Genomic DNA, 27,142 nt, shown 5'->3' on the forward strand with positions numbered 1-27,142 from the left:
GTCAGAACCAGCAGGGCTGTCCACCCATCAAACATTACTCTTCCAAATTTTCCAGTAGGTGTGTAATCTCTTCCCTGCAGATCACCCCACTCAGGAGTCTTCTAAATAAACTGAATCCCTCTAGTACAGGGACTAGTTGCCTGCAACCCCTACAAGCATTGGGAGTGTGCCTTAAGCAGAAGACAGTGACCCATGAAAGAAAGGCAGGCAGAGCTGACCAGAAGATAAGGTAATAAACAAGGCAAAATGAGAAAGCTCTTTTGAAAACAAAGGATTTTCAGAGTAGAATTGCCACTGTCTAACAGGCCACTAGGACTGAAGGATTTGGGTGCAAGGGGAGTAGGTAGCTTCAGCTCCATAGGGGGCTGCAATATGTAGAGGGGATGCAGAGCCACTGGTGAAAAAAAACATCCATAGAATTATGGACACAGCATACCTTAAGAACCATCTGGCACCTGTGGGGAAGCCCTAAGAGAATTTGAGAGAAAGGGCTACTGTGGTTACAGCTGGAGGCAGTGACTGTTTGGGTATCAGCCTCCTGCTGGAAGCAGGAACAACAGACTCAGGAAGGAGGTAGTGAAGTCACAGGGGGAGAGTGGAGGACCTGGAAGAAGACTTCCAGCTGCTTGGACAGAAAGGAAATGCAGGGAGGAAGGGACCACAGGATGTTTAACTAGGACCAAGTGAACGTGCTGAAACTGAAGAGGAGAGCTTATGGACCCCCACACTAAGGGGGAAGAAGTGCTGAGCACCACTACACTGCCTGTTGAGGTGTCTCAAGCTGCAGCTGTAATTGCCTTAAGCTGAGAGACTGACAAACCAGAAACCTCTGCAAGCAGGGTTACTGAATGATGAAAAACAGGAGGACATAGCCAAAAAATGGATGTGCTGAAAACAGCTGAGGTGATTTGGCCTGAAATTTAGTTTGGAAAAGTTCACTGGAGCCATGTTGCTTAGTCAAGATGTTCTAAAGATAACTAACCAGTTTCTTCCAGTTACAGAACCTACTTCACCCCCACTTCCCCCCTCTTTCAGCAAGGATTTGTTCATCATCTCATATTAATCCTCTTTGATCTGCTAAGAACCTAGGTAGCTTGGTAAAGTCTCACTCCCTTGCAGCCCTGAGTTTTTCAGCTCCTTGTAGCCTGGACCTGGGCAGCGCTTCATCACATGGTTACAAGTTTTTTGTTTCTCCTTTTTTGGTTTTGGGTTGTTTTGGTGCAAGGTACCTTTGAAGACACTTTGCCTTGTATCATGCTGCCTTACTATTCTTGTTTATTTTCCACAACCTTTGCTGCCAGCCTGCAGTTCCAACCACATTTCCATGGGTCAAGATGGGGTTTGTGGCACTGGCTTTGTCTCATGTTCAGCCCCATGATCTGTTAGCAACTGGTCTCAGTGCAGTTACTCTAGAAATGATCTCCTACAGGTCTAAGTGGAGTGTTCAAGCCCATTTTGACCACAACACCAGCTTTTTTCACAAGCAGAAGGGATTTTTCCAGCCTGCTGTCCCTAAGCATAATGCCAGCAGCTCACAAATGGAAGGCAGCTCCAGTTCACACAGAGCCTGCACTGCAGTCGGGGGAGCCTGCAGGAGACAACAGAGCTGAGCTCCACAGCCTCACAGCTGTGGCCTTGGGCTGGACCTGCAAACAGAGCAGAAGCAGAGGCAGTGCAGGACAGTTTTTAACAGCATTGATGGGTCTCTCTGCAGGATTGCCACATACTTGCACCTGCCTCAGTGCTTAGTGCCAAGCAAAACAGCCACGAGGACACAGGGGATGGGAAGTGGGATGGAAAGTAAACTGAAGCAGCAACAGCCCCAAGCTCCAGGCAGGGCTGTGGGAGTGCCACCCAGAGCTGAAGGCTAACCACAATTCAGCTGCCATCCCACAGCACAGCTGCCCCGTGGGCTCTGTGACCCAGATTTTGCCTACAGGGCAAAACCATTACTGGGTTAGCCAAGCTCAGCTGCTACTTTGGGGAAATGGGTGTGATCTGTCATAGATAATCTTTCACTTCCTCTTCCTACAAAATTAATCAACAGGAAATCCAAGCTTCGCATGATAGTTCCAAAATTCTTTTCCAGGAAGATGCCAGAACCAAATGAATTATCTGCTAATCACAGGTGTATGTGCTTTCCACAAGGAATGGCTTTATTAAAAAATAAAATATGACTAGATAATTATTCACTGTGTTGCCCATCAGGCACAGAGGTGCGTTTGTATTTTTTTTACAAAAACCACGGGGGAAGAACAGGCTTCACTGGCCTTCTGGAATTCAGGCACAGCAATTAGTTTATGTATACGTGTCTCTGTTCACACACAAAACTTCTGGCATGGCATGGAAGTTTCAACTAGAACCTTTGTGGTTAACAAAACCTCATTTGCTTCTGTGGAAAACCAAGTATCCAGGCAGAGCTATTACTTTAATATAAGATCATTAGATGTAAGTTGGTGTGGGTTTTTTTTTCCTCCTTCCCTCCAGCTGGATCTTTACTACACAAGCTCTCTTTTACTAATCCAGATGGTTTTGGGTAGCCAGGACTAAGTGCCATGCCTGTTTGTGAGGTATAGTCCAGCCATGCAATTTTTCATTCTCAATGTATTGTCTGCTGTCCATTACTTCAGCTCTTGGCAGGAATTTCTGATGTGCAAACAGTCATTAGAGAACTTGTTCACATAAGATACAATATGTCACAATTTCTGGAAACCTTCAAGCAGCCCACTATAATCAGGTGGTCATGTTTTCCTAGGACAAACAAGTCTGTTCAGACTTTGTCCTGTGGAATTTCAGGTTGTTTGTACTGTAATCAGAGGTCCTGTTCACTGGACATTTCTGTCCTTTAGCATGTTATGGCCACACCTAGCTCCACCCCTAATTATAGCCTGACTAGAACTCAAAAGAGGAGTTAAAAGTCAATTTTCCATGTCATCCTCTGTAGCTCCCTTCTACCATTTTTTGACCTTACATGCAAGTCTAGCATTAGTGTTTGAAATATGCAGGTTAATCAGGGAAACTTCAGTATTGTTTATAGGAATCTCAGGTCATTTTAGCACTGTTTTAGTCTCAGTTCTCTCAGAAGCCTGGCAGGCACGGCTCTCTTCATATTCGCATGTGCTAGGACAAAGGAGCAACAAATCATTCCATTGTGGTTCAGCAAGTGGAACACTTGCAATTACTGCACAACTCTAATTATATTTTTACTTGAGACACAGAACTGAAAGCAGACTGGATCTTTAAATAAATCCAAGTGCTTATATACCAACACCTCTAATTACATGGCATAAGCTTAGAGGCATCTTCAGATACTGAACCTAGAATACTAATTCAATTAATAGCTAAATCCAGGCATTTTTAATGTCTGTTGCTTAGATATATAATTGCCTTTTGGAAATACTTTATCTTTTATTGAGAAATTACATAATAGACTCTGAGCAAAATGCTTTAGCCTTTTTCTTTTGGTTTGCACACCTCTTCCCCATTCATGAAGTACATTGCTAGGGATATTTCAAGCAAAACTTTCCAACTGTAAATTTCTGTGGTCTCACAAAAGCATTAAATAGCATTAGTCTCCCATGTCTTTGTCCATGGCAGACTACATTTCAAGACATCCAGTATGCTGTAAAAGGTTAATTTCTGGTGTCAACCAGGCAATGAGATGTTTGTGATACTTTAATCTTCATAAATTAACAGTGCTTGAATATGTCTGTCCCCTCCTCTGTTTTAGTCTACATTTTGGTTTACTAGCTGCTGCTGTTAACACAATACATTTAATCGCATTGTTCATCCATGACTTTAGACTTTATGTGTAGCACCCTTTTTTCAAACAGCTCTGAAGCAGTTCACCCCAAGTGGTTGGTGGAGGCTCGATTGAGTTTTGTGAGTCTGACTGAGCCAGGTCACTCACATCTGCTAGGCCAGAATAAGAATGTCACTACAGAAGGTTACTATAAACTCAAATGCATTTCAGCAGCACTTTCAAGCAGATGTACTAAGTAAGCCATTTTTAAGCAAATGCTTGCTTGCCTTTGTTTCTGACAATGGGAGCTTTTCCAGTTTTTTGTTCCCTCAAGCTCTTGGGCTTATCATCCCTATGCTGGAATATGCAGAGCACTAGGATCAGGATGCCAGGTCTTCCCAGCAGCCTCACAGGCTTTCAAAGGCAGGAGGACAGGTGAGAGAAAGATGTTTGATACATCCTCCCTGCTGAATGGCACTTAACAACTGGGCAGAAGTGCACTTGCAGCAATTCAGGACAAAAAGGGGAGTTATCCCTCTATAGATAATTTGTGCTAGCCAGCAGGCAACTTCCACAGTGCAACCCTCATCACAGTGCAGGGGTCTTTGGCAAAGCAGGGAGTGCACTTCTAGCCCTGTGTATGTCAAGATCTTGGAAAGGGAAAAAAAAGGGGTCTCTACTGTGCACTAAGTGCTCTTGAAGAGAGGTGTAGCAAAAATAATCTAGATGTGTTAGATTATGCACAAGTGAATTTAGGAATCCTAAGCAGAAAAGCACTGGAACATGGCTGTCATTTTGTTAAAAACAGCCTTCAGCATGTCTCAAATCCATTTTAGCTCAGGGAGCATTCAGTCAACTCCAGCTTGCTGCACAACAGGTCTGTTCAGAACTCATTAGCCTGAACAGCCACACCATGCAAGACAGAAGCTTCTTTCTCCTGTGCCTCAGCTATACAATCATTCATTCCTGGGGTTATCTCAATAAAAATGAGGGCAGTGAAAACAGATGTTCAGGTTGTAGCTGTGTAACTTTTACCAGCTGCCTTATCAGGGAAGCCAACAAGCTTGCAGGTGAGGGAAAACTTATAAAAGACATGAGAGAATAAAGAGCTTTCTGCCAGTCAGCTTGATGGAGCGAAAAAGGGGAAACAATAGTAGAAGTTCCCTATTACCCTGCATATCAACAGTTAATTGAACAGGAAGCCTGGAGGCAGGGCAGACCTCAACACTCAATGCACTATGGATGCATGTGCACTGAAGTCAAGGAAATATGCTTTTTCTCTTCTACAGAGCTCCCTGAAAACACTTACCTCCTTTCACTGAGTGCAAGTCAAAAGGATCTGTTTCTTTCTGCACTCCTACACTACTGTAGTGCTCAGAAAAGTCTTTATTCATCCTTGTTTATTTTTTAGAAAATCCCTACAGATCTAGATGTTTAAAATGAAGCATTAGTTACATGGAATATGTGCCTTTAAAGTCCAGAAACTGCTGGATATACTGCAAAGGTGGGTTGGGGCCAGGAGTGACCCAGTGACCTCTGCAGGCGATGCTGGTATGGCTGTGAGGCACTGGTGGGGCAGCAGCAATCATGATCCAACCTTCTCAACGTAATTAGCAGGATAGAGTCCAACTTGACCAGTGAGAAGTCGGCCCTTGCACCAGCCCTGCTCATCTTCCTCACTAATCTTCATTAGTTCTTCACCTAAAAGTAAGAACAATCATTAGGAGGCAGTCTTGAGAAAGGCAGCATGGCATTTTTACCCACCTAAGATGACTTGATAAAAAACAAGACTATTGGTCTCAATCATCACACTCTTCTCCCCTTAACACCCCTATCATACTGCAGTTTAATCAAAGCCAGAATCACTGATCTCTTCAGTATTTATACTCTGTACTATCACCTCGACCAAGGAACTTAAACAGACCTTCACTTCTTCTATTCAGCATCAGAAAACTTTTGTGCCCTATAGTTCTGCCTGCTTTTCTCTCCCTAAGGAACATGCTTACAAACCAGAGTGATCAGACAGATCTGACTTTTTTTTCTTAGTGGCTGCTCTGATAGGCAAGAGGGAAGAAATACAAGAAGCTGCTAAGCTCTGGCTGTTAGGACCCAAAATGCCTATTTCCATGATGGAGTGTCTGGTTTGGCCAGTAAGGCATGAAATCAACTGATTTCTCTGACTATGACCAGGAAAGACTTTTAACATTCCCACATCTACTTTGGGAAGGGGCAGAAAGATCCCCTCCTCGACCTGTAGAAGGTCATACTTCTGCCAGAGGGAGGTCTGACTGCATCACTAGGCACATCCCACATTGGCAGAGTCTCAGAAAGTCACTGCTCTTAAGCTGAAACCTTAATGGTATGCATTGCTCAGAGCAGATTCAAAAAGGAGATGACTACAGCTAACAAGTCATACCCCATTTCATCTGCTGAGTGGAATGAAAGAACCAAGTCAAGTTCTAGAGCACCCATACTCCAGGATATTTTAAAGCAACAGGTTAGCGTTAGGAAGTTTACTAGCATGGTAACACTGCAGCACAGATATCGGCCTCCGGCACAAGGCTCTGCTACTGAAGGACTTCAGTGACTTTCAGTGGGTGTGTTTTGGAGAGGCATAGCACAGAGATACCATGTAAAACTCAAAACAAGCAAGATCAGAGACACTCCCAAGATCACGATGTCCACTTGAAGATGAGAGGAGGGCACATGCAAACTTAAATTTAACTAAAGGAAGAAAAGGAGACAGGTCTGTTTGCTCCAGTGCTCAATCCTCTGCTGCAAGCCAGGATCTCCATTCTCGAGATACCCATTTTGAGCAACAGTTTGTATAGCTGTTTTTTGCCAGCTGACTTCTGCCTTCAGTAGTACATGTCAGTTGGGTGAGCGTCTCCCAAAATATCTATCTTCACATTATTTGAAAAGAACACCCATGTAACTTTTATATCAATGGTGCAAGGGAGAAACATTTAATAAAGGCTCAAGGCACAATTCAGCATAAATGCCCTAAGAAGAGGCAGGGGTCTGCTCTCCCTGCACTCTGACCAAGGCCTAGACTGTCCCTTTCCATGTGGCCTCACTATCTTCTGGTCTAGAAAAAACTGGATTTCCCATTGTGTCATCCACCTCAAAGGAGCTGGCAGTGGTCAGACCAAGGGAAGAATAAATGTCATTTTTCAAGTGGACATGCAATTCTTACAGAGTGTTTCAAACATTCAGTGAGCCCAAGTGAGGGCAGTGGAAGGTTAGTAAGAGATTAGTGCTTCTGTACCTGCTTTAAAGCTCAGCTCATCAGCCTCCTGTCCTGTGTAATCATAGAGTGCTCGTACCCGTACACCTGGTACCTTTAGGTCTTCCTCATGCCCGTTGGCATCCGGACACTTCTTGGGAGTGTCCTCATCTGACCACTCCGAAATGTCTTCCTTCCCTCCGCTGCGTGTGGGGAAGGCAAGAGGGGACAAGATGGTTGTTAGTAGATTGATCTTTCACCAACCTCCTCCTGAATCATGCACCACCCTGACTCCCCCTGAGACTGCTCTGCTATAGGACAGGGTGCAAGAGGCCCAAAAGTCAAGCGAGGGCGAACAGGGAAGAGAGATTCCAGGAGACAGTAGATTTTGTTGAAAGCACCCCAGCATTGGAACCCTGAGGGCCAGGAGGATAACTCACTCTCAAAGTATTTTTACACACACACACTCTTCATGACCTCCTCCTACTCTAGCAGATCTTTTCATACAAGGAAGGCCAGTCCTAACTGGAGAGCTCCGCTGCATCCAGAGTTATTCCAGCCAAGAATAAGACAGAGAGGAAAAGCTGTGTTTTGCATCCTGATGAGATATCTGGAATTATGTTTTCCAAGTCAGGGACAAAAGAAGAGGGGAAGAGCAGCAGAAGATAGACACTGGGAACCCAAAAAACCCAGAGGCTATGTTCCATACTAACTTCACATGGGTTGGTGCCTTCAGGGTGTCATAGAAGAAGCTGTTCTGCTCCTCTTGATAGGAAAACCTGTAGATTGGCAAATAGGGCCCCTGAATCCAATTGACTGTGAAATACAGTAGTGGCCTTGAAAAATCTCTATATCCCCATTCTTCTCTGCTCAGTTCACTTTGGCCAGAGTCTACCTTTTAAAGCAGGACAGCTACTGGAACAGTAGGATGAGTCTATTCTGCTTCTCACTATTCTCCCGGCTTGCTTCCTGGTAAGTGAAGCAGCTATACCCAAACTTGTCAGGTACTACTCAGCACCATACCAGGCAAAAACAATAAGAATTTGTTACCTTCATTTAGAAAACCACACAACCCCTAACTCTTCTCACCCTGTCTGGGAGGAAGAACTGGGGAAATGCATGCCAGAATCAGACAGCACTAGTCAGACTGGGCTAAATCTTGTCACTAGAAGGATCTTTACCAGGAAGGCACTTTGTGAGGCAGAATGTGCTTGACAAAAAATTCCAAAAAAACCCTAAAAGCCCAACAAAACAAACCCAAAACCAAACAGCTACCCTAAATGGCATTTTCTACATGGCCTTTTCCAGAGTGCCACAGGTAAGGCCATTGACAAGAGACAGGAAATTAAGGAAGAGATGACTCTTATCAATCCAACTCATTCATGACCCTAGGCAGGACTGTACTTTTCCTAACCTGATGTATCCCAGAATTCAGCCTTTACCTTGTCTGCAGAGGGGTCTGTGAGACAACACCATCTCGTGTAGGCAAAATGCTGGTCAGTGTGACATCATCAGCCATCTTGCCACTCTTCTCCTTCTTGGTGATTTGCCTCTGTGTTTCGAGGGACCATTCCTATCCAGGGAAAACCAGTAATACCATCAAAGCTACTCAGATAGAAAAGCTCTGTGCATCTTTTCTGCCCAATATAAAACAACAGAAGACCAGGCTGTACTTCAGTAGCAGCTGAACTGGTCAGCTCAATAGCCTTGCTGGTATAGCAGGCTCATTTCTGTTGAATCCCAAGGTGCAACAAGAGAGGCTGTGAGAAAATCATCACAGAAAGCTGTCCTACGGCCCTGAGCACCACCTCCTGTTCTCTGACCTTGCAGCTGGATTGCTGGAATATAGCTTGGCAGCCTACGTGTGCCCCTTTGGACAGCAGACAGCTTGCAACACAACAATTTCAAAAGAGCCCAACATCCCGAGCCTGCTGAGCAAAGACATGGTCTTTCCAACACAAGACTAGTAATCACCAATTAGCTGAACAGCTAATTGTTTGGAAATAGCATTAACACACTCTAGACTGCTACCCCACCTCAAACTGAGGCCAGTTCATCGCCATGCCCGGTCCATGAGTGTTGCGCCACCACTTCAGGTCCTCCTGGTTGTCTGCAGCCATGATGACTTGGTGGAGGTCCCGATACAACGCATGAAAGCTACAACCAGAACAGACAGAACCACCAGTAATCAAATCCCTCGGCAGTTTCCCAAAAGCCAAGTAGGAAGGAAGAGATTAACCTCATGCACAATTGTATCCTCAATCCCACAGGATTAAGGATGCCAGAGCACCACCTATTCAGCCCCAGGAAAACACAGCCTTCCTTACTGGAGAGTCAGCCTGGCAAACGGGACAGGCTTGTTTGGTGTGGCAGTGCCTAACAAGTGCCAGCACAGCTCATTAAATGAGCACTGAAATAACTTGGCACATTCTTGCACATGGACAGGGAGGTGGCTCAGATTTATTGCCTCTACCATAAAAGCGGCACAGAAAATTTTTGGCTGTGCCTGTTACCCCTGTGTAACCTCTGCTTAGGGCAACTTGTGGCCTTACAGGCATTACTTCACAAAAAGTCTCTCTACTAAAGGCAAAATAGGTGGAATAACCATCAATACTAGAAGGCAAAAGACCTACTACATTCCTTAGCCTGGGATTACATATAGCAACATGAGGTTTTTCATAGGCTAGAAGTACATACACAGGACAGTACTGGAGAGTAGTGAAAAAGGAAGGGTTCAAAGGCAGAAAATCCTCTCTGGGTAGCTTGGCACTGCCTACAATCACAGACCCCAGCACTGGTCACTCTAAAGAGACCAAATGCCAGTTCTAATATACACTTGAAAGGGGAAGAAGTGAGATCTGGCTGATGCAAGCAGCTTTCAGAGACACCAGAAGTGGCATCCCTCACCAGAGCCTAAGCACTCCAGGCTGGCACAATTCCCCTCTGCATCAGGGCCAGTACCTTTCACTGGTGGAGAGGTTGAGATGCTGGTGCAGATTCAGAAGCATCTCCTTAAAGAAGCACAATCGCTTGCGCTCTGCCTCCTGACAGCCCTCAAACACTTGCTCCATGTCCTCCATGTAGCGGGGATTGTAGCGATTCAATTCTTCCAGCATCTTCTCATACTGATCCTTGCACTGCAGCAGGAACACAGCAGTGGTGAGATGTGTGTTGCCCTGATGGCAAACAAGTAACAACCCTCCCTACTCTGGTTTGGGATTGAAAAATTTTTCCCTGCACTGTTGAACAAATACACCAAAGAATTAAGAAACACCACAACTGATATCCCAGTCCATTGCTCTCCTAATATTCTTGCAAGTTTCCTGTTCTTCCTTACTACTCTCTTTCATAGAGGACCTTCCACACTTTCCCTCTTGTGGACAGACAAATAATTTATTTTTGGTAGCCAAGTCTTCAGCTCTACAGGTTCCACTCCCTGCACCAAGTCCCCTACATTTTTTTCCTTTTTTATTTTAAATTTATTTATAAATTAGGACCTTGCCTAACTTCAAAGACCAAGATCTTATTTACTGAAGTCTCAGTCTAGCTCACTAAAACCTCAGATGATGGGATTTCGCATTGTCTTACAGGCTTCAGCTGAATCATTTCCCTGAGGCACATTACCACCAATGCTTTTTCCTTGAAAGGAGTGTCCTTGTGACCGCCATCCATACAACACACACACACCTTCTCAGCCTCCTGAGTGCACTTCTCTACACGCTCCTGCAACTTGCGCATCTGCTCCTGTGAGACAGACGAGTCTGCTTTGGCATGGTTCTCCCTTGTATGGGCCGTTTTCTCCTCCTTCCGGGCTGCATGATAGTTTTTCTTAGAAGTCTCCACCTGCAGGAGAAGGGATGCAGAAAAAGCTATGATCCTGCCCACATTGATCCTCCAATACTCGGAGGAGGCATGTTAGTATTTCTTCGAGTCTGCAGCAACCTAACAGGAATGCCAGTTCAGCATTTAGTATACAATGCTTCAGTGGGAAGTGGTACCTTCAAATGATCTCTTTTTCAGTGCTCACCTGCTGTGCAGGAATACAAAACCTGTTACCAAAGTCTTCCCATATGGGAAGGAAGTTATAAAACCACAAGAACATGAGATCCTCAAGAGATCCATCCCCCTCTGGGAATTCTCTGTTACTCTGGCTAACCTAGTTTGTTTGCCCAGTGGCTCTTGAAATCAGGCAGCCAGCTCAACTACCCTTATCTCTCTTTCCCCATTCACACTTTGCTTACATCTTTCATCTTCTTCACCCAGGGTTTCTGGGCCTTGCGGAACCCGTCCTCTGCATCCTTTGTTTCCTTGAAGCCTCCAATCATCTGCTTGTGGTAGGCCTCCTTCTGCCAGGCCTTGATCTTATCCGAATCTTCACCAGCCAGGTGGTTTCGGACAGCCAGGTGAATTTCACTCAGTTTGTCTGCAGCTGTCAGGAAGGCATGCCAGGCCTTTTCCAGAGTACCATACTGAGGACCTGCAGGAACAAGCATCAGAGAAGCTCTTATATACCTACTGCCCATAGAAGGGAATGCAGATTCTTTTCCTCTTACATACCAGTATGGAGTCTAACTCTGCCCCATCAAACAAGTCAGCACTGACTGGTCTCCACAGTTCCACCAGGCAGCATCTTGACTGGCTGTTAGAGCTGGATGAGATGGGCATTTCTTTGGGCAGCTTCAACAGTCCCAGACAATGCCTACTAGGGAGAAGGTTTCTGTAGAAAATTCTCTTCCCAAATCTGGCTTAGGCTTCAGAGCAGAGAGCAACATTAATTCGTGACTGAGGCTAGGTTTCTGCTCCACAAACCAGCAGGTCCTTTGGGACATCTGTCCCATTGTTTCCTGTTACTTTGTGAGACACTATCAGTTTGAGCATACTGGCACTAAATCACAGTATTAGTAGTTATTCTCAGACTGGAGGAGAAGACAGCTAAGCCATCCTTAAAGGGGGGGTATCTCCAGCTTGATTTAAGACATGGACTGCCCAAGGACTTGCCAAACTAAGCACAAATGTTTGTTTGTTTGTTTTTTTTTAATAACCATGCACATGACAAGAGAACACATCTCCAAGTGAATCAGAGGACTGACTACAAAACCAGGCAAATACACAAAAAAGACATCCAAGAAAGTTACCCCCTCCCTGGGGAGGGGAAGCCTGTCCCTCAAGGAAACAGTGTCACCTCAGTAAGAGATAGCACTCAAAGAGGGGAGTGCAATGATTGCTTCCTGTTCCCAGTCTGATATGCCAACTTTACCTCTCTCCACATTGGTCCTCCACTTACGGGACCATTCTGTTAGCTGTTGGGCATAGTTCTTCTCTATCTTGGCTCGCTCCTGGAAGCAGGAGATAAGGTCATTGCAGAGCCGGTAGCCGTCATCCACACGTTTCACTGTCCGCTTGTAGTTTCCAGCCTGAAATGTCACACAACATTATCGTTTATACTGTACTGACTTTCACATTCCTTCAGTACAGACCAGAGCAGGCCCATCATTGCACAGGGAGGGAACATGGACCCTTCTGAAGTCAGCATCTGGGCTCAGACCGTCCTCTGGCAGTCTCATGTAGATACAGCACTGGAGGGAAGAAGCTGAGATGCTTTGCTTGCTTCTCTCACAGCTCAGATCAATGTCAACTGAATAAGGAACTCTCATTCCACAGTATCTATGGAAGAAAGACTCACTACTCCCTGCAGTAACACACAGCATGGCACTGAACCTTCCCACAGCTCCTCCCTTCCACTCCTCAAGGGCAACATGTCACCACAGACCTGGAACTCAACTCAATTTCACCAGTGGGTGGTAAGATGACACTCCTACCTCCCTCACACTCCAATTATCTTTCCTTACCTCCCAGAAACTGCCCCCAGGAGCCTCCCCGCCAGCATCATCTTCTGATGACATCACCCTCTTTTTCTTGCAGCAGAGAATGTTTGCAGATTTCAGTTAACCTGAGAAGAGAGAAAAGTGATTTCCATCATAGCACTGGCTGAGCCTTTGCAGACAGCATAGTTCATGACTCTTGGAGCTGGAGGAGCCCAACTTGCTGCCCTGCAGTCAAGTATTGTCATCAGTGCCCCTCTAGCTGCAGATGGCAAGGTCCAGCAGAGATGCCCAGGGCTGAACCAGCCTCCTCCCTTCCTGCAGACAAGAGGCCTCCTTGGTAGGCCTGTAACACATTGGGAAAGGATGTTGCAGAAGACAATCTTGCCAAACTTTGGCTGTGCAGATATTGGACATGCTCATGAATCCAACACTCTTCAGCAGCACCAAATATTTCTGCAGAGGTTCTGTTCTTAACCAAAGCCCTCAAGAGGGTAACAGAAACTGAGGTAGCCAAAACTATTTAAAATCTGCCTTGAAAGACTTTATTTAAAGTCTTGTGTCAATGGAGATGACTCCAGCTTCCCAGTATGACTCAGGATTACAACAACTGACTGGGGAAAACAAGACTGAGCAGTCAGCAGGCAGGCATGTCTTGAATGGGGAGGAGCCCCATAAGCTGCCCACCAGCTGAACTGTGCTGGAACAGAAGTACAGAAAGGTGCTGGGGCATACCCAGCCAAATGGCAGCGCAGCACATGTGCCTGTTACCCAGCAGCACTGCTTCCCTAGAAACATCCCTGCACAGCTGCTCTTTTCACTACACTCACTGCATTAGGCTCAAAATCTAGACTGGAAGGTAAAAGGTTCCTCTCATTCTCTGCTGTCTCAGAACTTTTGCCCATTCCCCTGTGCTAGCCTGCACTGCCAGTTTGTTCCTGATGTGGTACAAAGCCATGAATTCCTTGGGGAGAGGTTCAGGGTTGTTCTTGTGCAAGAATGAGAGAAGGAGTAACAGGACCCAAGCCCAGTCACTTGATGACAAGCCCAGTTCTGTTCAGACAAACACAGGTTAATGCATGGCCTTTGCTGCCACTTCTCCTCTTGCACATTCCTAGTTATAAAAAGCTTCCCTCACACCCCAGAGAGGTATCTGCTCATTCTGCTAGCTCACAGAGCACACAGCAGAAAAGATCAGGTCAAGAGTCCACATCTCCCACCTCATACAAATCCTTCTTGGTGGCATGAGCCGCACAGTGAAGCGCCCCAACCCAGACTTCAAGAATTTCTGACATTTGACTGTTTGCCCAGTGTCATCCCATGGAGTGTGTCAGAAGTATATTAATGCTATTCTTCTGGCCTTCTTCAGAAGGCTGGAAATGCTGAATTCCAGTCACTGAAGCAAGTTGTTAAATGGGATATGACATTCAGGTACACAAACCTTGAAAAATTAATTCCTCCACCATGCCACCAGCTGTCCCTGCCCTCCCTCCCCACCATTTGTCATCTGACTGCAAAACCATCTTACAGCCTCCAGGGCATGCAACTCTACTCCTGGCCCCAGTAACTACATACCTGAAAGCTGAAAGTGAGATGCCGCAGGGGAGCAGTGGGAAGCTGGCAAGTGTGTCTCAGGCTCTTCAGACTCTGAAAAAAGACTGGAGGAGACAGAAATGGACACGGTCAGACACTTCTTTGCAGGGATGATGCCTGTTCTGATGCACACAAAAGGGTGTCCGTTTTCTACGAGCTACTTAGGAGGGGCACTCTCTGATATAGCAGCTGCACCCACTGTGCCTCCCGAGATGCCATGTTCCAGCACGTAGGAGATGCCAAATCCTTGTGTCACAAGATCTAGCCCCAGAGAGAGTTAAAATAGAAACACTAGGGTGGCTGACAGCACTGTGCAGGAAAGGTAGCATCACAACAGCTGAGCACAGGGAACAGCTTGGGCCAGAAAGGCCTAAAATAGGCACCCAGGCACCCCACATGAGGCCTGGTCCCCCTCACTGGACAGTGTCCAGTTTAGCAAACCCCACCGCCTTCATGCCCTTGCTGCATATACTTTTACACATAGCTGCCTTTGGGAGAAAGAGAGAAGGACACACACATACCTTCTCCAGTCTCTTTTAACTAATGATGAAGATTTATACACAAGTCAAAGAACTTGATAACTCTGCATAAAGAAAAAAAGAAAAAGCCACCAAAACTCACCAGAATGCATATTGTGGTCTACAGTCCCTTTAGTACAAGAGCACCTAGCACTGCACTGGTAGGATGTGGCCCTCTAGCAGGGGAGCTTTTTTTGTCCCTTGCTTCTGTAAGCTGCTCCAATCACATTCTCAGAAATACTTTATTTTGCTGTATGGTAATGGTCAGGTAATGGTCCTCAGCTTTCCACAGAGCAAAGAGAAGTAAAAGGTCTGCAGAGGCTAAGAGAAGCCAGGGCAGAATAAGACATTTTTATTTATCTCATCTTTACATCCCCGGGGATTTACCTCAATCTAAAAAGTTTATTTATTAAAAAAAAAAAAAAAAAACCCAAAAAAAACCCAGACAAAAATAACAAAAACCTCAACTGTAGACAAGCAAAAAAAAAAAAAAAAAAAAAAAATCCCTTCTCAGTCACCAGTATGCACTCAGCTGAGGCTGGAAGGTTAGAGCAACTGAGAGTAGAAAATGCAAAACATGGAAGTGGGAATTTTAGCCAGATGATAAGACCATTTTTGAGAAGAAATGAAAGACATTAGGGAAAGAGAAGGAAGGAAAGAAAAGCAGACTGGGTTATTGTGTAGTAATGACTTTTGGTGAGGAAGGGGAAGACAAGAGGTTGAGGGGGAAGAATTGTGACTGAGTCATCCAGGTCACTGGATAAAAGGTTAAGGCTTCCCAGTACTCCTCAATAAAACCAGACTAAACATTCCTGAAATTGCTATGATTTAAAAAAACTTTGTGAAGGTATGTAAAAGTGTATTTAAAACTCATCCTTTCTTTCTTTCTTTCTCCTGATGAAGACATAGATACATGACAAATGAATGCTGTATCACTTTTTCCGCACTACTCCCCCATCCCCACTTTATCAGGAAGCAGTGAATCACAAACATGCCTTCCATCTCTGGTTTCCAATTCAGGCTGACTACATGGTACTAGAATTTAGGGGGTAAATGTGGAAAGCTATTGTATGGCAGTATATGCTTGTTCATTTGAGGGACAGTCAGGCTAAGCAAACATCCCAAACCCTAAATCCATTCTTTCTGCATTTTCCATGTTAGAATTTGAGTCACATCTGCTTGCTTTCTCAGGAGTCACCAACTCAACCAGATTTACTATCACTAACTGGCTCTGAAATATAATAGTAGCTGTGCTGGATCAGACTAAGGTTTATCATGGCCTCATAGCCTTTCTAGACAGCAGCCAAAAGGAGATACTTTCCCTCACTTTGACTACAGAGCAAGCATACATGATGCCTGCCTGCATGCTCTCCAAGCCTCTAACCACTTGCTGACAGGAACATCCCTGAGCTGGATGTGCCACCTATGAATGAGTACTCAACAGATTTCTCTTCATTAATTTCTTCAACCTGCTTTTGAATTCCTACGATTCTTCAGCATCTGTAATATCATGTGGCAAAGTATGCCACAGCTTAAGGCGCTACTGTAGTCATTAGCACAGTAGCTGGGGGGAAATACAGTGAAGTGGTATATTTCTACAGGCTAATCTCCATGACCTCAGTAAGCAGTCAGTTGAGTACGTATTTCCATAGCAGTTGTATAGCCTTTATAAAAATCCAGAAAAATCCAGCTTGGTAGAAGCAAAAAGGTCAAAGAATAAGAACGACCCTTTCCTGCTGGGCTTTTTCTGGACTTTACATACTTCACGAGCCCATGTCAGTCAGCAGATCAAATTGGATCTGCATTCAGACATAGGGAAGGTACTTAGTACTGCCCAGAGGGGCTGAAAAGAACAGCTGTTGCTGTCACCCTGAGTGAGCCCTAGACTAGCAAGTAGATTGCCAGTCCACCCCTTCATGCCTATCTATTCCTGAAATACCACATGGTATGAGCCACTAAGTGTTTGAGACCAGGGAAAACCCAAGTTTGACGGGAAAGGTAAATATATATATATATATGCCAAAGCCTGGACATTGTTTTACAGCAATATAAAGATGACAAGGATACCTCATGGACAGCCTGGTTTATCAAGAGCCACCAAATGATTCAGGAGGGCTGGCAGAGCCTATACAGTATGAGCAACATAGCTAGAGTTGCATTGGATCGACTAGAGTTTTACATGGGCCAGTACCACATACAAGACTCCTCCTGATGCCACTGCCACCTCTGCTAAGAGAAGGCTATCTAGCAAATCATATTTGCAGGGCAAAGGAATGTTTATGCCTACCTTCCCACCTTTATTTATCAGCTCTCACAGTTAAGAGCTACTTAAGACCTCACAGCAGCTCCTGCAAGAGGAGGTCTCTGAAGAAGAGGGAAAGAGCAACTACACTGTTATTCATTTCACACCTCCAGACGATTGCGGATAAGGGAATCACAGACACCACCACAACCAGCAATATCAGGCAATCTGAACCATGCAAATGACAGCTACAACTATTTCAGCTTGCTGTGTTAGAAAAGATACCTCCCTTCTCCCACGTACCTGCTCTCACTTAGGAGCCAACATAATTATTAGGCCACACCTGCTATCAACTCCTTGTTAAGTTATCAAAAAATGCTTCTTGTTCTTTAGCTGCAGAAAGATGGAATGGCTCATGACTGTCTCACTGGTATTGAGCTCCACTCAGGAAAATACCCGAGGGCTCATTGTGGTAGAGATGTTTCTACCTTTAAGCCACGTTGTTATTCTCACTCGTGATCCAATCAGGGACGTGTTTCAGACCACAGAGCCCTGCCCTCAGACCAAGGTGTCAGGCTAAAACATTCCCTTTCAAAAACATGTGAAACCCATTACGCATTGTAGGGTGTGCCTTGTTGCTTCATGCTTTCACAGCATCTGTGCAACAGGGTCCTGATCCACAAAGAAAACTTCTAGATCCAAAAGTAATAATAGCTCTTGTCCATTGAAAGCTTTCTCTCAGGCAGGTAAACCACAGAAATTCTCTTCCATCTCTACCACATTCCAATACTTCCAGCCTCTAAATGCCCAAGGCACCACTTCTATGCATTGCTTGACTGCTTCCTGAGAATCCTTATGAGCAACTGTTTTCCTAAGTTCCCCAAGATCTCTGAACTCTGCAAAGGCTCAAAGGGCTGCAGCCCTGCAGGAATTCATCCTCATAAACAAAGTTTGTATATTGCACCAGGCAAGGCCTTCTGCCCAACTCCTCTTCCCTTTCCCAACTATAACAGCAAATGCTGGATACAGACACATGTAGGAACAAATTGAGTTACATTTATCTAGTAAGTGAGGTTTGGTGAAGACACATTTTTATTGTGGATCAATTTCTATATAGGTGCTAAAGCCAAGCTAAGCAAATGTTTTAATCAGTAATAGGTTGCTACTAACTAATTTCCACCTCAAGACAACTACCACCAGAAAACAGGAATTTGATACTTTCTGCAACCAATTTGTTTGATTCCCCGGTCATTTTTTCTGTACAGCACAGTGGTCAAGGCATTCTTTTCCCTCCAAAAACACTGGCACTCTGGTATAGGTTGCAGATAAATGTTTCAATCTGAACAATCCAATTATACAAAAAGATGGCAGCCCTCCCTTCCCTTACAGAATGACAAGCATGAAATCCCTTTTTTTTTCCTTCTAACTTGTCAGAATGAAACTAGAGAGCTGAAGGCAGGAGGTTCCACATCACTCCAGCAGTGTAACAAACTTGATTGCTGTTGGTACAACAGAGCTAGGAAGGTCCTCAACAGAAAGAATGAAATGGGGCATGGGACAGGGTGTCCTTTCCAGACTCCCCAGCTCTGGAACTGCACATCCAATAGCTCTGCACCAGTAACTGGGATGATGTCCAGTAATGTGCTTTCCACTGCCATTATGTAGGAGGTCTGGTATTTATAGGCATACTCACCTTTCTGAAGAGGGGACAGTTCTTGTCTACTGCTAGAAAGAATGCCAAGTAACACAAAGATCCCCCAAAATCTCCCTTAGAGGTATTTATCTTATTGCTGTGTCACGCCCTCAGCAGTCACCTGACTGGGAAAGGGACTAAGCCAGTGTTTCCCAGCCTCTCCCTAAGGACCGAAGCCTGCCAGGGCTGTCTAGTACAGTTTCAAGCAAGATTTCAGCTCATTTCTCCAGCCAGGGAAAGGTCAGAGAGACACCAGGCAGAACAGTAACTACACACAGAGGTCACTTCAGCTCTGTGCAAGCTTGTAACAGAAGCCCATCTCCCAGCCCATGACTCTCTAGAGATCATGTGGCTGTCCACTAGCAAAATTCTCAATGATTATACCAAAGTACTAATGCACAGACAAGAATGAAAGGCTGACCCCCTGAATCCTGACCACAGCTTCTTTAGCTTAGTCTTCACATTCAGATCAAGTTAATGTACCAATGACAGACATTCCCCATGTGCCACCCCAAGCTGTTTTCAAAGCGTTCAAGCAGAACTCAATCCTTTCTACTATTAGCTATTCCCTGTCAGCAGCCAAGGCTACAGGACAGACAGACTTATACTAATACATTGCTGCTAACCTAGGGGTTATGATTCCTGGCTGACATAGCTTTACCAGACAGAAACTGTTTTACCAAGAAAAGAAAAAAAATCTGCTTTTATTTCCAATATGATGTCGAAGATCTTTAATATTACAGGAACACAGATCTATTCTGGTTAACATGACAGTATGAGACAATGCCAATGAAGGAATGTAGTGGGCTATCAGGGCACATGTTACGTTTTCTTCCCAGTTGCTCTTTTTATTAAAAAAAAAAAAAATTACAATCTCAAATACAGAGCTGAAGGAGGGAAAAAGCCAGTGCCGAACCATTGTGTACCATACTCAAATAGGGCAATAGGCATTGTTCATTTTTATTCAAAATGGTTGCTGGAATAATTTAAACATGTATGTTGTATCTATGTGTTTAGCAGCTGCAGCTGATAGCTTAGTAAGAAGCCACACACACAAGTTACCAGGAACAGCACTACCCTAGCTGCTTTCTTAGACCTATGAACAGCATCATTCCCATTCCACTCCTTAAGTCCCAGCATGCTCACTTTCTAGCTCTCACACTCTCTGTCTTACCACTCTCTCAGGGCAAGGTTTTAACCCAGACAGATATGGGGAACCTGTAATTGCTACTGTCCCATTCCCTGGCCTCTTTATTTGTTTACTTCTATGCTGGATATTTCCCAGGGTACTTCCCACCCTGCTGCATCAGTCTCTGCAAGCAAACACCAACCACATGCACATCCCATCTTTTCATCAGATAGGACCCCAAACAACTGAAAGTTCTTTCTTCCTAAATCACTGATAAACAGGTGTTTAAAGCTCTAGTCAAAGCTAGCATATCCCTCCTCAGCAGTCCCAATCCACACTGAATGCAAACATTTTCCAGGACTTAATCTACATCTTACCTGGTAATGTTTTTTTCTGCACTTATTAACTGGTAAGATCAATAGTCCATTCTGTAACACAGTTGTCTGGAACTTAGTAAAGATAAGTTATTGTAGTAGCAGGTTGGACCAGTCTATCCTCTCCAACTAGGCTTGGAGTAAGAAGCTTGGTTTGTTTGGATCTTCATGTGAACAACACTGATCCAAACAGAATAAAATGCCCTGGACTCATTTAACCCTGAGTAAAGAAGGCAGAAATAGTGGGAAGTGGTGATCAGGGGTGTTTCCTGTGGTTGTGGATGGGGAGCAGGTAGGGGGGCAAACTCCAGTAAGTTCCTGCCACTGGAATAGTCTCCTGTGATTGAATCACCTTGCAATGCCAAGAGCAGGGATCAAGTTTACATGAATGCATTAGGAAGTCCTAAGGAAGCAGACTGCAGTCAATGCAGTCAAACAAACTTTGTGGGAGCCACAAGCCAGTTAGGTCCATTCTAACAATGAGCTTCTGGTGGTTTCTTGCGTCACTAGACTGCACAGCAGTCAGAAGTCTCCAGCCTTCTCTGTTCCCTTCTCCCACTTGGAAGCCACAGTGAGTTTTTAACTCATCTGCAGTTCTGCAGCTTCTGGATTTCCTTTACCAATAATTGTCTTTTCCACTGGCTGCTTTTTGAGAAAGGGGAATGGGAGATAAGAGTTGGAAGAAATTTGTCCTTCAGACCAAGTGTGTGACAATCATATGGCCAATTATTTCAAAGTACTGCATTTCTTTATCTATGGCTGCATCAAATAGGTTTCTGGTTTTACATGGTAAAAGCTGATTTACTAAAACTGCTTATTATGTGAATACTTTCCTTCCAAATATTCATATAATGGAAACAAAAACATTAAAGATCATCATCAAGGCATTTCTGAAGTTCATCCAGTTCTCTGCAGAGTTTCAAGTCCCAAACAGTCTGTAGAAGGGAGTGCAACCAACTCCTTGACTTGAGAGCTGAATAAGATAAAACTGAGTGCTAGGGCATCTCTTATGGTAAAGAAGAATGAGGTTAAAGTATTACACCCATTGCTTCTGTTCCAGGTGTGACCAGTTCCTCCACTTTGACAGCAAGGCTCTTTTTTCACCTTTTGTTACCAGAGCTAGGTTTATTCTGCAGGAAAATCTGAACAGTATAAAAATAACTGCAACTTAAGGCAGATTTCAATACTATATAAACTGGAAGGACTGTAGAGTAGCTTTTATACAAAGTCATTTCGCATATTTTTTTATGGGACCAGATGTGGAAAGAAAGCATCATTTGCTCCGTGGACTGGAGAGAACTTATATTTCCTTTGTAGCATCTCCTGGTTCAAGAAGAGTTTGGCAGATCAGCCACTTTGGAGGTACTTCACTTCTAAATATATTCATATACCTTTCTGACAGATTTCCCAGAGATACACACAGGTAACAAGGCTGAAGTAGGAAAGCCATTAGGAACTGGCCTGCACTGTGGAGATTCATACTACATTGAATCATAGAATGGTTTGGGTTGGAAGGGATCACAAAGACCATCTAGTTCCATGCCCATCTCCACGGGCTTGGATGCTACCCATTAGACCAGGTTGTTCAAAACTCCATCCAGCCTGGTCTTGAACACTACTAGGGATGGGGCATCCACAACTTCTCGGGGCAACCTATTCTAGCAACCCTTTAAGTAAAGAATGTTTTCAAAACATCTAAATCTCTCCTCTAGTTCAAAAGCATTCCCCCTTGTCCGATCACCATCTGCCCATGCAAAAAGTTGCTCTCCCTCTTTATATAAGCTCATTTTAAGTACTGAAAGGCTGAAATTCTTCTACTGAAAGGCCACAAATACTTCACACATTCTTCCTGAAGTTCATTGCCCTGCATGTCATGGAGCAACTTTTATCTGCTTTCATAGTATCTGCACAGAATCTGCTCCTTAGTATCAGTAGTGCCTCTTAAAATAAGTTTTTGGATCTCAGGCTGAAAACCAGAACTATTAACACTTCATATCCTAAATTTTATTCAAAATACTTTAGGAGAACACAGGCAAACAGGGCATTCAGCCCAAAGTGCACACGTGACCGGACAGATTTTAATGTTCAGCATCACTGGAATGTCATTTGCTTTCTCAGTCCACTGCCCAAAGGAATGATTTTGGTTTCTGGTCCTCAGGATTCAACCTGACATGTGAGGAAAGAACACTGGAAGGCTTTTTAAAAAAACCACACGCACAACAAAGCAATCCAGTGGGCTTTATTTCCCTGCAATGCCTCCTGAAGCAGCTCAAAACCCTAGGTGTTTACTTGCATTGGAGAAGAAGCCTGCTGGAGTCAACAGCAAGGTTTCCCATGGGTTACCATAGCTCACCAGTCCTCATCCAAGGCAGAGTTGACTGAAAACATCAAGAAGCAGAAGTAAATACCTGTAATTATTCAAGAAGTGAAATATGCTGCATCTTCTCACAATCCTCCATGAAAGCTTCTTGCCCTTGTCAGAAAAGGCAGCAAGGCCACTTCAGAGCTTTGCACAGCAGTACTGCAGCTGGTGCAGTTCAGCACCCTCAGGAGTGGGAGAAGTTTGGCTCAGCAGCAGGGGTACTGTACTGAGGGATGGCAGCAAGTTACTGCCAACAGCAAATCACCAGTAGGTGACTGAAAGGACTATGTCCCTGAGAGCCCAGGAGGCAAGTACTGTATCTTCCTGCAAACAGGAGATACATTGCTTGGGCAAGCTCACAGTAGGGACAGGACTGAGGAGGCTGAAGACTTGCCAGCACTGTTACTTATGGGTTGCCTGCAGCAATTCTAACTCCAGCCTGGAAAAACTTAGTTGCAATAACCAGAGTCCTACCACAGTCACCTATTAAGAGAGCATAAAATCCCATACAAACCTAATGCCTCTGGATCCAGGCCCCCGGTACCATGGAGATCTCTCACATGCCTTTTCAACAAGCTGCAGTGCCCAGTGACAATCACTAGATTTAACACACAAATTCCAACTATCCCAAGTCTCAAAGGCTCATTCCCATCGTCCCACTCACAGCAAGGAGAAACCAGTGAAGGCTCAAATGTGATTAGGATGCCAATCACACTTAGTGCCTTATAGCAGTGCCCAGCTTCAGCCCACATTTCAGCATGAAGGAATTGAGACTAATGTACCGGTCATTGAAACAAAGCTGGATTATTACAGCAGAAGATGCACCATTCTTTGCACAACATTTTCCTTTGTGCTGCTGGAAAAACTTGTGCCCAGACAGTCAAGAGTGCATTTTGATGTTAAATTACAGTCATCACCATGCTGCAAGGTAGTGGCAAAAAGCTACCACTTGAACAGCTTCTTAACTGCTTCCAGGATGCCAAGTTCTGTTGTAATTCTTCAAAGAGCAAAATTCTAAATTCTTCATGAAAATTTCCAGATACAGTAGCCACTGTTTTCTGACCCATCCAATAAAGTCTGAGACTAAAATATTAAGGCTTTTTTTAAATCTATCTGTTACAGTTGCCTCTCACAGAGTACCCTCTACACCCATCATACTAAGTAACTAGCGATAAAACAGCTTGCCTGATCACAAAGTCTGCTTTAAAAAGATAAGAGCTCCTTAAAGGGCTTAAACAGCTCTCGTATTGTTCAGGCATTTCCCCATGAACTCACAAGAGCAACCCAAATTCACAGATCACTGATCAGCTGATGGCAAAAACACAGGCAGTTTATTAATGCTCTCTGATCAAGAGTATAGCTTTTTCCACTCAGGCTACAAGCAGATACTTTTAGCTTTTGAGGTCCCCAGTTCAATCCCTGGATGCCAGCCATGATACAGACCAAATGGTTCAAACAATAACTGAATGATCTCCACTCTTGAGATGGCCAGAATAAAGAATATACAGTGTTTGCCATGCTTGCTGATATCATGTTCTGACAGAAGCTCACATCACCCCGTTGTGGTGGTAGAGGCATTCTTACAGCTTTGCATCTTCTAAGAAGTCCAATTTTTGTATTACTGTGTATATATATATTTTATTACATTATTGTATTATATATACACATTATATATGTATATATATAGTTGTATTATATATATATGCATGTGTGTGTGTAAATATACATTGATTCTCTGATACATATTTATTTTCTTTTTGTTGGAAATTCATGATCATCCAGGGAAAGCCCAGAAGATTCAGGCTAGGTCTTGTAAAATCCACAAAAACCTAAAATGACTAAAAGCACCAGTCATTATCCTGTGAAGAAATTAATCTGGGTCCATAAAATTTTCAGGCTTTTATGACTTGGTTATACACACGGTCTGCCAGTGACCTGCAGCATTTTGGCACAGTCCAGCCACACACAATTTTGTTGACATTTGAGAAAAGAGTTCCAGGTGTGCAGTTGTTCTCAGCCCTATACAAAGGTGACACACTGAAGTTACTGCTTTTTGCAGCCTGAGAAGAAGACCGTCTTCACCTGAACAAGTGCAGGCAAGCCAGAGAAGCTCAAACACACAGATCACAAGAAAAAAATTAAAAAGCCAGTAAAACAATACAATGGACCAGGCACAGAATAGGGAAGGCAGCAGGCAGCTGATCTAGCTCACACATTCATTCTGTTCCAAGCTGCAACTCAAAGGACAATCGAGTAAATATTTTAGGGAACTTCTAGAGAAATACCATTAATTACACAAAACACTATCAAAGCAGACTCCATCTCACAGAAAGCACATTATGGACTTCAGGGACAGGTGAATCCTTGCATGAAAAAATGTGCCTAGTTACGCAACTCATGGGGAGAAGCTTCACTTTGACTCCACCCAAAGACCAGCTCACACCTGGATCACTGAGTATCTGGACCCTGTCATTTTAGCCCACACACTGCAGTTGTGCATTCTGCTCTGATTCCTTCCCGAGAATGACTTGAGTCACCCACTGTAAGGCTTAGTGGCACTTCAATTCCAGGGCAGAGTGGGAGGCTCTGCTTGGGTTCTATACTGCGATCAATTACCATTATATCAGAAATTTCTTTGTGCAAATTAGACCGGCAGCTGATTTGAAGGGGAGAGAAGTTCATTTCCAGTTTCAGGAAATAGAGAGCACCAGTTCTATAAAGAGGGTCAAAGAGTGAACAAAAAGGCCAGACTACTTCCTAGGGCCAGGAACAAGTGTCTGGCGGTGGTCAGCTAACCTCACCCGCCCCACCAAGCCCTGAGCCTTCTTGCATACCTGAAGAACTGAAGCAAGGAAAGAACACATAGTTGGCACAGAAAGTGGTGGAACAAGTTAATGCGTTTGGGCCACGCTAGCTTCACTTATCGATAGCTTTACAGAGACCATGGAACCCTCCTCCCGTGCCCAGAAACAAATCAGACTGTCTTCTCAAGCACTGGATATTCAGGCCCACTAATACCCTCCCTGTTTATCAGCTTTCTCCTGCCCTAGGCTGGAGAGGACACGGTAACCCCAGCAGCCTGCCAGGGGCCCGGTGACACGGCCACAGGCAGCACCCCTGGTGCCTGTCCCTCGCCCTCCCCACCCTGCTGTCGGCAGCCAGAAGAGAGGAAGAGGACGAACAAGGACATCTTGTTCGGTCCCATCTACCGAACTTTTCCATTCAGCTGCCCGGAGTCCGGCTCACAGAGCGGCAACACGGACGCCGGAGACAAGGGACTAGAGCCCCGCGAACATGGGCCCCGGAGCGGCCCCTTTCCCAGGGGGTCCTGGGAAGCCGCTTTATCCCCGCTCTCCACAGCGTTGTCAGCGCCCGCGGCTCTGGTTTCAGAGTGGGAAGCGGCTCTGCGCGGATCCGGCACAAAGAGGCCCCTGTCCCCGCGGCGGAGCGGAGGCGCGGGCTCCGGAGGGAGGGAGGGAAAGCCTCGGCAGCCCCCAGTGACGGGGCGGCGACAGCGGGCCGGCCCCGGGAGGCCGGCGCCGGGGCACCCGGCAAAGCGTAGGGACGCAAAGGGAGCGAAACTCTGGCAAGAGCTTCTCCAGCCCCTCGCGACCAACCCGCCGGGACCGCAGCCCTACCGCCCTTCCCAGCTCCGCACGCCGTCGCTCCCGCACCTACCGGGGGTCTCCGCTGCGCCTCCAGACAAACCGCCCTGAGCCGCCTCCCAGTCCCCTTCTGCCCACAGCCAGCGCCCAGCCGGGTACCGCCTCCCCCACCCGCCCCCTTTCCATGAGGAAACTTTTCCCTCACAGTTGCCAGCGCGTCCCGAGACACGCTGCTCGCCGCGGGAAGGCGGCGCCAGGACCAGGACGGGCTCCGCCGCCAGGACCCCCAGCACCCCACAGGGCACAGGTCCGAAAAGGCGCCGGGCCTGGGGGAGCAAAGCCCACAGCAGTGACCCCACCGCTTACCTCGCAGGCGGCGTGGCGCGGCGGGACGCTCGGCGGGCAGCGGCCACCTGGGGGTGGGGCCGGTTGAGCCCTCCCCCTATTTCAGCCGCGGACTCGGGGGTCCCGCCCCGCCGGAGCTGTTGGAGGCGGGGCGGGCCCGGGCTCGGGGTGCTCCGATGGCAGCGGCGGGGCTGCTCCGGCACAGCTCCCGCCTCCCCGCCCCCGCCGCCCGGCCCTTGATCCAATTAACGGGAGCGGGCTCTGCCCTGGCAGGTGGGGTCGGAGGAGGGTGCCGGGAGGGCAGCGCCGGCTCCCGTCGTCATTCTCCCCCTACCTCCACATTGGGAAGGGCTGTAGCCGTGGGATGAGGAGGGGACTGAGGGAAGTCGCCTGGCCGAGATCCCCCTCGTGGCGGGGTCGGGAGGGAGGCAGCCGCTCGGCCCAGCCCTGAGTTCGGCTCCTGTCTGTGAGTTCGTTCATCTGTGTGCTGT

At 45.7% G+C, this 27,142-nt stretch overlaps 1 protein-coding gene and 1 long non-coding RNA gene across 4 annotated transcripts; one reads left to right on the top strand and one right to left on the bottom strand.

Moving 5' to 3' along the window:
* The first annotated feature begins 814 nt into the window (after positions 1-814).
* Positions 815-2,192, top strand: LOC128808480 (uncharacterized). The gene is made up of 2 exons (XR_008437472.1): positions 815-903; positions 2,090-2,192. It is a non-coding gene; the product is annotated as an uncharacterized LOC128808480 (long non-coding RNA).
* On the bottom strand, positions 2,134-26,863 carry PACSIN3 (protein kinase C and casein kinase substrate in neurons 3). 3 transcript variants are annotated; one of them, XM_053979627.1, is made up of 12 exons: positions 26,673-26,863; positions 14,366-14,448; positions 12,818-12,918; positions 12,226-12,382; positions 11,210-11,445; positions 10,656-10,811; positions 9,930-10,105; positions 9,005-9,125; positions 8,411-8,541; positions 7,682-7,747; positions 7,011-7,171; positions 2,134-5,443 (listed from the first exon to the last, which is right to left on the bottom strand). In XM_053979627.1, the coding sequence occupies exons 3-12, from the start codon at positions 12,869-12,871 to the stop codon at positions 5,328-5,330; spliced, it is 1,374 nt and encodes a 457-aa protein (XP_053835602.1). In that variant the 5' UTR covers positions 12,872-12,918; positions 14,366-14,448; positions 26,673-26,863; the 3' UTR covers positions 2,134-5,327. The 3 variants fall into 3 exon arrangements, with proteins under 3 accessions (XP_053835602.1, XP_053835603.1, XP_053835604.1); XM_053979628.1 differs by lacking the exon at positions 26,673-26,863 and adding an exon at positions 26,380-26,444; XM_053979629.1 differs by lacking the exon at positions 7,682-7,747 and having other exon boundaries at positions 26,673-26,862.
* Between the last annotated feature and the right edge of the window lie 279 nt (positions 26,864-27,142).

This window comes from Vidua macroura, chromosome 6 (genome assembly GCF_024509145.1).
Source record: "Vidua macroura isolate BioBank_ID:100142 chromosome 6, ASM2450914v1, whole genome shotgun sequence".
Lineage (NCBI taxonomy): Eukaryota > Metazoa > Chordata > Aves > Passeriformes > Viduidae > Vidua > Vidua macroura.